We start from the raw sequence: 12,504 nt of genomic DNA on the forward strand, positions 1-12,504 counted from the left end.
TTATATATATAATTATAATTATGCACTTTATTGGTATCATTTTCATGAAGGCCTTACTTAATTGGGGTTACTATATTTAATCATACACAGTACATGTGTATCATATCTGAGATTTTTGATCAGGGGAGACTTTGGGGGCTGTATCTTTGTTCTTGGACCAACCATTCCCATGGTCGAATTTGAGAACCAATTCTCTTTATGATCGTTTTGGTGAAGGATATAACTTGGCACGTCCGCATAGAGGAGAGTATGAGCCTACGCAGTATTTTTTTTAAATGAATGGAGGAGAGCTTGAGGTATTAGGTTTTTGTATACGGATGCGATCAGAGACATCGAATGAATGTATCTTTTTTTCCAAAATAATAATAATAATAATAATAATAAATAATGCTTAGGATTTATGGATAAGGAATAAAAAATATTATTAATCTGCAAGATTTTCTACATAACATACATACATATTTAAAACAAGATTTTTTATTTAATTTTATTTTAGACGATCATAGCTGAAAATTTAAAATATTATAATTGCTATAAAAATCTTATAGATCTTTTTGAATTGTCATCCTAGTTAATTCTGACAAAAATATATATAAATAACTAAAATACTATTAAATTTTAAAGTTTAGCACGTAAAACATTTATAATTAATTTTTATCTTACAAAAGAATAAGAAATTCTTTACTATTATATTGATCACATTATATACCTTGAGAACTATTCTAGATATACAAGAGCAAAATAATCTTTTAACAGTGATTATAATATTTTAAAAAAAGATCAATAATTCCGATTCCAATTATAATATTTAAAAATTCTAAGCGACAATTATGAATCCTATAAAAGCAATTAAAAAAAAAACCTAGTTTGTAGGTATCCTTCAGCATTATTCTTCTACAAAACTATTTTCGTAACTCACCTACTCCTACAAAAATATATTCGGAACGGCTCAGGAGACCGGCTAAGGGGGGGGACAAGCCGCTCGGGAAAGTTCGAACGGTGCGGCCGTCAGACGTCGGCTTCGGGCACAGGTCGAAAATGACACGCGTCACGATCCTGGAGGGTGGGTGTTCGAGATAGTTCTAATGGAGGTGGAAGGGCACGCCACAGCGGATCCGTAGGAAAGGTCGGCGTTTGATAGAAAACCAACGCCCGAGTCGGTTATTTTGCCTTTGGATGTGTCGGACGTCACCTTTAACAATTCAACTGTTTATGAGGTTTCCAGCGTATGCTAATTTAGCCACAAGATTGAGAGCGTTCTGTGGCTTTCTCAAATGGACTGGATATTCTTGAATGAACGAGAATAATAAGTTTTGGTTTCTTTTAAAGATAATTTCACTTCGACACGCTAAACTATTACCTTTTTCTATTCGCACACTCTATCCACATAAATCTTTTAAACCGATAATAATAATAATAAAAATAATAATTAGGAAAGAATTTCTTAGTTTAAGAAGTCTATGTAATAAAATAAATATTTAGAAGAGGGGTAAAGTATAATTAATCTTTACTTTAATAATTCATGATCCATAAAATAAAGTTTATGGATAACCAATTAAACAAAAGAAAATTCGCATTTTGCTCTGAGGATTCGATTCAAAATGTTGAGGTTCAGGTAAAAGTCTAGGATTGTATATTTTCTTGGTTGTAGGCTTGTAGGGTGCTTGCTTCTGTGAGATGCAACCTTGCCCTAATTATGAAGGAACCTGGATGCATATTTTGACTAACACTCTAGGGATGTTACAATCACTTGTACATGTAAAAGGCATTGATAGAAATGTTTCATGATATACTTGCTTCTTCATTTTAGTTCGATACTATTCATTGTAGAAGCATATCAACAAGCATTTGGCTCTAGAATTTGGATCCCTAATGCCCAAAATGTCGGTGACGAATGATGATTACAACTCACCTATTGATCTCCTCAAATTGTTTGTCATTTCGTTTTCCTTTGGGGAGCTTCACTACTTTCTCTCTGTTGCAATCGGACCTGAACGTGTAGCAATTGTACTCATGATTCAAAAGCTTGCAGCTCAAGACAAAATTTGATTTGAATCATGAAAGTCTACGAGTTAAAGTATGATACACTTATCCATCTATATTCTTTTTCTTTTAAAAAATAAAAAATTCAAGTTGAACACCTCTAAACTTTTTTTAAAAGAGAATTTGTTTACAAGATCTAGAGACATTACTTACATCGCCACCCAAACACATCGACAAATACACGCAATCCGTTCAGATAAGATTTATGCATATATCAAAAACATCACTATTCAGGGAACCAGGTAGCTCTAAAACATAAACTGAAAGAGGTTTGTTCTTTCGAGTAATATAAGCCTACTCATGTAAGTGTTTACATTGTGCTTATGGTCCTCACCAGTGAGAAAAATTTTAGGGATAAACCAATGCCAGAGTTGTCCTTTGACTAGGAGTAAGACTGAAACTTACATCATAAGCGCGGATCATCTTCCAGTGAGAACAAACTTTCTATGTCTAACTAGTAAGTCCTCTATGTTTATGATGCAACATGTTCATATGTTATTGTATTTTTATTCATCAAGTTGTATCTTGCATGCTGAAGGGAGAAAAAGATTCTTGTGATCAAATCCAAAAGGATACTTTTATTGAGGGACATCTTCAAATAATTATTTCAGCAATGTTAACTTAAACGATACCTGGTTTCCGGTCTGCAGTTGAGATAATAAGTATCTCACATTCATCAGTTTGACTATTCAACCACTTCCACAAGTTGGGAGTCAGAAAGTAGGAACTGAAAAGGATGCAGTACACTCATCATCAAAAGTTGTTATGCATGGAGCATAAGCTTGATAAACAAACGATATACACGAATATTCCCTTAAAAACCTATCTCCTCTGGTCAGCAATGTAAGCGTCATCTTCACTATGTTCTTATCTTTTGACCAAAATCTTTTAGTGTTATTCACGAACATTTTCAAGGTCATGTGGCGACACACCGAAAGGTCTTCTCTTCAGATGACAAGATTCTGAAACAAGGAAAAAAAAACTATCATATCTTGAATTGAACCACTATTTGTGGAACTAAAAATCTAAGCTCTTCGCAATGGATGATAATAACTTATTTGACTTGACAAAAGTATATCTCAATCCACTTATCCAATAATCAATCTCCACCTAGGGTAGATAGAAGGCATACATCTCCTTTACAGGATGCAGAAGTTTGGATCCTTAGCTTTTAACCCCTCGAATTAATCCATTGCCGAAAGAATGGAGATACCGATATTGGTGCATTATTACAGTCAACCTCCAAGAACAACGACAAAAGATATGGAATGTGTCACTCTCTAATTGGCATCGAGATGAACAAAACTCGACTTTGATTTGGCAAAAATGAACATCCATGAATCTTTTAACACTACTAGCTAGTTGTTGACATGCATTTTGACTAACTCAAAATGAGATATATAATATACATATATATGACATATTTCAAATATCATAATCATAAAATTTCTCTTAAAACATACCTACTTAAATAGCATGTTTTTGCTTAAAGAGTATTATAACTTGCGAACTGTTATTACACATACATTCAAATTTTCACAATTACATAATTAACCTTAGAGACATAGAAGTCATCTCAAAATACTCATATAACATATATAAATTGTTATGCTAAGTCGTGCATTATATTGACAGTATCCTATATAGAATCATAAGGTAAGACACTTTGGGAGTATTGTTCATCAAAAGACATTTGAAAATATACACATATGACATCTAATTCAACATCATATTATTTACGTTTGTGTTCAAAACAATAGGGACATTTTTAGAAATTTTACCTAACCTAGGGGTATCTGGGAATTTGATGGCATATGCCTAATGAATGTAGAATAATAGTGTCATATATATTAAAACAATTAAGGGAGGGGGGGGGGGGCTAAGTAATACAAACAAAAGTTAGGAGGCACTCTGTATTTTGATATAACCACAGGGGTGTAAATTATATTTTTCCCTAATAACTAAAATAAAAACAACTCTTTTGATAACTCATCCTTCAAGAGCTAGTGAAAGAGTCATAGAAGCTAGACAAAAGCTCCCTGAAAAAGCAAATGTCTTTGTGCTTTTCTATTTTTTTCTCTTTTGAGAAAAGGATGGATACATAAATACAATATCATTACCTTCATATGTCATCACTTCCATCAGTATACGACTTATTCATGAGCAGATTGGCAATGTGCAACAATAATTGGCAATATGCAATAATAATAAAGAGAATCCAGGAAAGTTCCAGTACCTCCGAAACCAATAGATCACTGCCAACCCACAGCCCAGGATGCCTAACAGATAATAAAGAACAAAGGCATGGAATATGTAGTCTATTTGAGTATTCGACATATAGCTTTAGTATACGATGACTCATTATACCAACTAAAGCTTGAAAGCCATAGAGTTCAACACCTGCAGATCCTTACCAGATTGAGGCATCTTTGGATTTGGACATTCAACCTGCCAAGCAAGAGAATGATCAGGGCTTCCCAATCTAGTGGCTTAATTATTTGGGTGGTCTAGTAGACAATTATATTGATGGGTGGCTAACATGGCAAAACCTACGGAATTCCATGTTGGATCGCTCCTTGGGTAGTAGTCCTTGGGACAAAGGCCTACTAGGCTGCCTAACTGGGTGTGACTGGATTGGATTTGGGTTGCTCCATGCAGTGCTTGCTTATGACCTATATGGCTATATCAATATCAGTACCCAGATACAAATCTAGCACAAATCCAAGCTATCAAATCAATTTAAGATTAATCCGAATCCTGACAAGAGAATCAATCACTACCAACTTATCATTCATGTCATTCTCCTACTAAGAAGTTGTCCTTGAAACTAACCAACCACATAACCTAGAGTTTGGTGGCAGAAATCGTTAACATAAATCAAAGTGTAGTTCATAAATCAGTCAGGTTTGCTTCTTTAACACCAAATGCAGCATCTTAACAGGATTCACTGATATTTGGAAGGAAAAGAACCAGGTGCTTTAAATCAGTACAAAGGACTGCTTTAGTGATGCCATAAGATTTTGAACACTTCAAATGTCATGGAAAAACTATGCAAAGAGAAGCCTCTGGCAGACCATATTTCTTAGCTTACAATGTAACATCTTCCCTCTTAATATCAACAAGCTACCTCCCAGTAACTTTCTGGGTATTATGTTCTAGAGTGCAGCTATGACTCTCGAGAAACACTGTCAGGCATTATGACAAACACCTTGCCTACGTCTTCATCTATGACACTTGCAATTTGTTGACAACGGACAACTCCGTGTAGAATAACTAAGCACTAACTAGATTCCAACAACCAACCCAAAGAAATCAATTTAATATATAACTACGTTACATAAACTTCGCCACATTCATCTAATTGCAAGATTCCAACATAATATATAACTATGTTACCTTTAAAACATCGCCACATTCATCTAACTGCAAGAACCCAACATAAAAAACAACTATGCATCACATCTTTCATTTAATTTGATAGAATTTCCGGTGCAAAGCAATTGCTTAACAAACTAGATGATGCAATAGAAGTATCCATATCGGAAACAAAGTAACCCATCATTATAGAAAAGGAGAAGGACTACTACTCACATTTGTGCTTCAAGAGGGCGATATCATCTTCTTGATCACCCCAACGGCCGAAATTTCGCAAAGCTTCGCTGCTCTTGAATGAGATGCGGTAGAATTCTACCCACATTTTATCTATAGAATGTTTGTGGAAAAATACCAAACGTATCCCGAAATTGTATAAAACTACTGCACAGTTGCTTTTACATTTGTTTCATAATGTACATGTCGTTATTACAGATTGATCCTCGTATTCTTTTCAATTTCTTATTCCAATTTTACGCGCAAGGTAATTGTAAAAGGATATCAACAAACTATTTAAATAAATATTATAGACCTTATCTATTTGATCTTATTCTTAGAATTTGTTGCTGTGGTAGAAAAAGAATAATACCCTTTTGAAGAAATAGAAAAACGAAAATTAAATACGTCTTTATCTCTTCAATAAGTGATGGCTTTAGAATTATAGTTAGGTGCTTTTGAGAAATAAAGGTCAAAGTAAGGTACTAAGGTTACTAAAATGCGGAGGGTGTATCATAATAAACTTAATATGGGGTGTTAAGTATAATAAAGTATATAGTGGAGTTGAATTGAAATTTATCTTTCATCTCCCGTAATTTAAGACTAATTACAGAACTCATCCTCCTCGAACTCCGCGAATTTCCCCCATACCGAGCAGTTAGCCATTACTTTCCGCAGCCACCCACCTTCCTCTCCTTCTTCCATCCTGCAATAAATAATCCAACCAAATCTCTTCCTCTCATTCCTCATCTCTAAATCGAACCTCTAATCAAACAAAGAAAAGAAGCAAAAAGATGGAGAGCTCCTTGAAGTCGGCGGCGCTTTTGGAGCAGATGAAGCTCCACCTCAAAACCGACGCCGGCAAAGACATCACCAAAAAGATCGGCCTCGTCTACCAACTCAACATCGCTCCCAAGGTCCCTCCTTTATCTCTCTCTCTTCTTATCTTTAACCTAAAAAAATTGTCCTGATTTCTAATTTACAGAAAATTGGGGTGGATGAGGAGATCTTCGTCGTCGATCTCAAAGAAGGCAAAGTCACCAAAGGTTTTCCCCTTCTCACTTTTTCCACTCCACCACCCCTTCCCCCCTCCCCCGCCTCTACAAAATTTGATCTTCTAGCGTAAAATTATCTCCTTAGGTCCTTACGAAGGGAAGCCCGACGCCACGTTCTCGTTCACGGATAGCGATTTCCTCTCAATTGCGACTGGGAAGATGAATCCGCAAATGGCGTTCATAAGGCGAGGAAAAAAATTAGATTTTTTTTTAAGTCTTATTCTAGTTAAGTTGAGATTTGATTTATGTTGATTATAATTATGCAGAGGAGCGATGAAGATTAAGGGAAGCATAGGTGCGGCACAGAAGTTTACGCCGGATATTTTCCCTAAGCCTTCGAAGATGTAGAAAGGAAGCTTATAATTTTTCGCCTAATAAAGATACGAGCATGGTACAATTGCACTATGAAATGGAAGACGAGAATCGCATGATGAAATTGCTTTGAACAATATTACATAGCTTTAGTTTAAGGTGTTTGTGTATAAGTGATATCAATGTTTGACATTTACGGAGGAATTCACAATACATTATGTTCATTTCTACTAAACTTCTTTGATTCACATAGATTTGTATGCGATAGTTGGTAATGCAGATGAATTTGCTGATTGTTTCATGCATTCTGTACAATGAGTTTATATCCATCTTGTCACCTCCTCGTTGCACCTCTTAGATTTTTTTTGTATTTTTTAATTAAATTGTTCCACCTAGTGAAGCAAAATGGAGTAAACAATGAAATATTCGGTGCGAAAATTAGGTAGAATATGTGTGAGAAGTAGCTGTACCTGCACATTTCAAGTTTTGGGTTTCTTGGCATGTTTGATACAGGATATACGGATGCTTTTCATGTTCTTTGAACGCATTGACAATTTCTTTTTCTAATTTTGGCAGTTCTAAAAGAAAGTTCTCATGTTGAACATAGCATCATCTCATGTAGCAAAAGTTTCAGCGACTGGTATAGGACTGATGAGTTCATCATGTGGGAGGAAAGAATCGGAGGAAGAGAGAATCATATAGTTTATCTTTCAATTTGTAGTTTATGAGCATTGGATGTCTGTAGTAGTTTTATGTCCAACATTAGATGTCAAGTTAACTGTGGAAATGTTGGTTATTGTAGCAACTCACATAGTTTATACTAACAGTTAAAATTTTAGTGACCCAAGTTAAAAGATTTTGTGCCCATGGGATGAAATTTAGGGCTAGTTAGCCATCTTTAGAAGGCCTACATCCGGAATCTTGTAAGATGAATGATGCTGGTGAATTTTATTGTGCACGTGCAGCAATCTGGAAGTAAGGTCTTAATTCATATGCTAGAATCAGATATTAGGCCATCAAAATGAACTTTGTTTGGTTATGAATCCAATAGTTTAATTTTTGCTCAGATATCTGAAGGTGATTTTTGATGGGTTCTGTCATTTTCTGCTAGTCCTTGCTATAGAAGATTAATTGTGTTATATAATATAAAGTAGCAGTTATCTGATCAGTCCAAACTCCAAAATCCTGTTCATGAGCTCAAACTCTACCCTATTTTCTTTATAAACCTGAAATGTAGAGTGATTGAAAATTTGAAACAGATCATAGCTTCTAATTAGAGATGCCTATCAGATGTTTGACAAGAGTATTCATAGGTGCTACTTTCATTCTGTGTTCTTTAAATTTGTCTAAAACCAAGTCCTACCCTTAAAGGGGAGCATTCCTTTCGGTAGATTGTAGGTGTTGCGAACTGCAAGCCTTTCGAGTCCTCTTCATACAGCTGGTATGCATCAGTTCATGCATTGTTACATGTACTTATACATGTTGCTAATTTGGACACATTTGTTCTGTTGTTTACTTTTTCTAATGTTCCTGTGTTAGATTCTCCTTGGTACCCGGATGATTAATCCATGCCAGATGTCTGCATAACATAGTTGACAAGAATTACTGCACTGATCTTAATCTCATATTTTTGGACCTCTTGCAAACTCCAAATTCTTGAAGGTCCTCTTGTACAGATTTTTTCAAAGTTAAGTACATTACTTGTTTTCTCTCTGACTTTCTCATGCTCTCACTTCCAGGCAAGCTTTTGCATTATATTTGAGAGATGAGGAGTTGACTACCATGTATTCCTGAACATGTCTTTGTAAAGTTGTGTGACATTATACCAAGTCAGGATAGAAGAGACTGTCTGCAATCGACTTTAAGATTGTTTAATTTTCTTTGTCTGGTTTGAAGTGAAATGTAATTAGGTTCCTTCACCTAATGTTCCATAAATGTTACTCTGAGTGCATCAGCTGTATTTAGTTCATTATGTTTTCAAGTCCTTTTGTGGAATAAATTTGTGGTATACCTTAAGGTTAAAATCTTGGTAATATAGGGATTCGAAATTACATACACCGATGATTGATGAACAAAGACTTTGTTTGAAATATATTTGTATGCATTACCCTTCTGATTACTGTATCAATTATATCTCCTTGAAATATCTGTGGAAGTGGAATATGCCTACGGTACCAGTTATATTGAAATGAATAATTGTTGCCTTGTATCATTCTGTGTTCTATTGTAACTTGCTTGCCCAGTGAATTGTGCCATACGTGCATTTGAAGTAACCCTACAACGAGCAAGAGATATGCCTTGTTTTGTGGGCCTTCTAAGGTATTATTAAGCCATACTATTACTAGCTGATTGTAATTGTATCATCATATCCAGGTTGCTTGTAACCTTCTTATGTCTTTTTGTAGGTTTCTTTTTTTCTTTTCTTCTCTCCACTTTCTATGGGGTCCTCATATAAATCTTATATTCGTATACATTGAATGGTGTCTTGGAGAATTCCAATCAATGGCTTGTGGCATTCAGAAAGCTTCTCAATTCCTTCTAAAGAGTTACTTGACAAGATGGTGTAAGATAACTATGAACTTGTCACGTAGCTTGACATTTTTGACTGGATGCATTAGTAGTAGGCTTTGAGTTCATATGATGTTGTTGTAGTACACGTGAAGGGAAGTTTTAAGCTCCACGTTATCTCCTCCGTTGTCACCGATTCCTTTGTTGGAGTTTGCCATGGCAGAGTTGTATGTTGAGAAACCTCTAGTGGTGGATATTAGTGAAAGTAAAGGTGAAAATTATAGGAACTGGGTCTCAACCATAGATAGTTCTCACTTTCACCTTGGTATGAAATATTCATTTTTACCCCTAGTATGTTTATATCTAACAGGATTAGTACTGATGCTTAACGTTAAGATTTGAGAGAAAGAGGAGAGGACAAGTTTGAAGAAGAAGAAGAATCGGATTTTGATTTAGGGTCTTAGGTGTATATCATGGGCGAAAAGGGCTTTAAATTGTACTATTAAGGGTTGATAAAGATGATTACGGTGGTGAGATTTACATCTAGGATTGAGATCTGAGAGAAATATGTAAAATTGGAGGAGAAGGAGAAAAATAAGAGATTGAAGATCATTGCATTCTAGTCAATAATAACGTCATATGCTAAACAGGTAAGCATCCATATACTGTCACAATCCTCCGTTGCCCGGATACGCGATGCTCTAGAAGAGAGAGGTGGGAAAGCGCCACTATCCACCGCATATACCCCCAAATAATATATATATATATACTCTCTCTCTCCTCCTGAACCTTTCCGTTGTATGGGCATTCCTATGATCCTATCCCTCTGCAATCATTATAATAAGGTGGGACCCAATTCCCAAATACATGATACCAGAACTTTGGAAAGCCGAGGCGAGCTCTCTCTCTCTCACTCTCTCTATATATATATAAAATCCTTGTTTTAACATCTATTCGTCGAAGCAAGAAAGAAGAAGAGATGGGGAAGCATACGAACCCTCTATCTCTGGCTTTGTTTCTAGTAGTTCTTCTACTATCTCTTGCTTCCAACTTGGCAATTGCTCAGATCCTCTTCCAGGTACATGTACACACCTATAAAGGAAAACAAAGGAAAAAATAAGAGGAGAAATTATAAGTGGTATATATCCTCTTGTTTGTTCTTAATTTAAGCATGCATGCAGGGATTTAACTGGGAGTCTTGGAGGAAGGAGGGGGAGTGGTACAATTTCTTGAAGGGCCAAGTGGATGACATAGCCGCCACAGGTGTTACACACGTGTGGCTCCCTCCACCCTCGCACTCTGTTTCTGAGCAAGGTGTTTATTTCCTTCATCTTAGTAATTTTGCCTTATACTTGGAGATGATATATAGCTCAAGTGTATATATGCTTGGTTAAATTTGCTACATGCCGATGCGTTTGTTGATCGATTCAATTGGTAACAAAAGTGTTTGTGGAAATTCCACCCCTCAGGCTATATGCCAGGACGGCTGTATGACCTCCAGGTATCAAAATACGGAAACAAAGACGACCTCCAGTCCCTGATCACCGCATTCCACGGCAGCGGCATCAACTGCCTCGCAGACGTCGTCATCAACCACCGGACTGCCGAGAAGCAAGACAGCCGTGGGATCTACTGCCTCTTCGAGGGTGGGACCCCTGACGACCGCCTCGACTGGGGGCCCCACATGATCTGCAGTGACGACACCATCTTCTCCGACGGCACCGGGAACCCCGACACCGGCCTTGACTTCGGCGGCGCCCCCGACATCGACCACCTCAACGACCGCGTCCAGCGGGAGCTCTCGGACTGGCTGAACTGGCTGAAGGACGACGTCGGCTTCGAAGGATGGCGTCTCGATTTCGCCAAGGGGTACTCGTCGAACGTCGCGAAGATGTACGTCAAAAACACGGCGCCGAGCTTCGTCGTCGGCGAGATCTGGAGCTCGCTCGCCTACGCGAATGACGGTAAGCCGGCGTACGACCAGAACGCGCACCGGCAGGAGCTGGTGAATTGGGTGGATGTAGTAAGTGATCAGGCTACGGCATTTGATTTTACTACTAAGGGAATTCTACAAACAGCTGTGAATGGTGAACTCTGGAGGTTGCGAGATTCTAATGAGAAGGCGCCCGGGATGATCGGGTGGTGGCCGGAGAGGGCGGTCACGTTCGTCGACAACCACGACACGGGCTCTACGCAGAATCTATGGCCTTTTCCTTCCGATAAGGTCATGCAAGGCTATGCCTATATTCTAACACATCCAGGGATACCTTGTATTGTGAGTTCTTGATCATCTTGACCAACTCAATTCTCACTCGCACTCTTATATGTACATTGAAATATCGAGGACTTTCTCGTGCAGTTCTACGATCATTATTTCGACTGGGGATTCAAAGAGGAGATCGATAAGTTGGCGTCAATCAGGTCGAAAAGTGGGATTCAACCGAGTAGTATGTTGCAAATTCTCGTTGCGGACGCAGATCTCTACCTTGCGAAGATCGACAACAGGATTATTGTGAAGATTGGAACAAGATATGATGTTGGTAATCTGATTCCTTCTGACTTCCAGATTGTTGCGAGTGGTAATAACTATGCAGTCTGGGAGAGGAGCACTTGAACAAGAACAGCTGTATATGAAGTCTTACTATTTTCTCTTTTCTTTTCAGTATAAGTCAACGATAATGTTGCTAATTATCATAAAGCTCTCACTACGGCAGAGTTCAAAATGTACCAGCTTATTATGGTTTGATGTATAACAAAGCATTGGACACTCCCAAGTGATTCAAAGCTGATGGATTTGGAGATCCATTTGAGACAAGAAGATCATACAAATGGAGTCATATATCTTCTAAATTTCGTTACTCATAAATTCATCTTGCAGCCTATACATATAGAGAGGAAATCTAATTGAATGAAACCGTCAAATTTCCTATTAGCATCCAGATTAAATGAAAGATAAAAAGAGCTGAATCCTTTGCTGCCGCAGGACAAGCAAAATGGG

At 37.2% G+C, this 12,504-nt stretch overlaps 3 protein-coding genes across 7 annotated transcripts; 2 read left to right on the forward strand and 1 right to left on the reverse strand.

Moving 5' to 3' along the window:
* Window positions 1-1,838: 1,838 nt before the first annotated feature.
* On the reverse strand, window positions 1,839-5,873 carry LOC140760347 (uncharacterized). Of its 5 annotated transcripts, none has more exons than XM_073097277.1 (4): window positions 5,635-5,873; window positions 4,597-4,715; window positions 4,458-4,491; window positions 2,128-3,005 (listed from the first exon to the last, which is right to left on the reverse strand). In XM_073097277.1, exons 1-4 carry the CDS (start codon window positions 5,738-5,740, stop codon window positions 2,938-2,940), a joined length of 327 nt encoding a protein of 108 aa, XP_072953378.1. In that variant the 5' UTR covers window positions 5,741-5,873; the 3' UTR covers window positions 2,128-2,937. The 5 variants fall into 5 exon arrangements, 2 of the variants coding, with proteins under 2 accessions (XP_072953378.1, XP_072953379.1); XM_073097278.1 differs by having other exon boundaries at window positions 4,583-4,715; XR_012104359.1 differs by lacking the exons at window positions 4,458-4,491; window positions 4,597-4,715 and adding an exon at window positions 1,839-1,990 and having other exon boundaries at window positions 2,676-3,005; window positions 5,635-5,860.
* A 378-nt stretch (window positions 5,874-6,251) lies between these two features.
* On the forward strand, window positions 6,252-7,299 carry LOC140760554 (sterol carrier protein 2). Its single transcript, XM_073097559.1, has 4 exons — window positions 6,252-6,548; window positions 6,617-6,677; window positions 6,772-6,871; window positions 6,953-7,299. Exons 1-4 carry the CDS (start codon window positions 6,426-6,428, stop codon window positions 7,032-7,034), a joined length of 366 nt encoding a protein of 121 aa, XP_072953660.1. The 5' UTR covers window positions 6,252-6,425; the 3' UTR covers window positions 7,035-7,299.
* Window positions 7,300-10,449: 3,150 nt separating this feature from the next.
* On the forward strand, window positions 10,450-12,351 carry LOC140760316 (alpha-amylase isozyme 3C-like). The gene is made up of 4 exons (XM_073097238.1): window positions 10,450-10,584; window positions 10,688-10,820; window positions 10,976-11,781; window positions 11,866-12,351. Exons 1-4 carry the CDS (start codon window positions 10,486-10,488, stop codon window positions 12,118-12,120), a joined length of 1,293 nt encoding a protein of 430 aa, XP_072953339.1. The 5' UTR covers window positions 10,450-10,485; the 3' UTR covers window positions 12,121-12,351.
* The last annotated feature ends 153 nt before the right edge of the window (window positions 12,352-12,504 follow it).

Source organism: Typha angustifolia, chromosome 5, assembly GCF_048772165.1.
Source record: "Typha angustifolia cultivar Huaian chromosome 5, ASM4877216v1, whole genome shotgun sequence".
NCBI lineage: Eukaryota > Viridiplantae > Streptophyta > Magnoliopsida > Poales > Typhaceae > Typha > Typha angustifolia.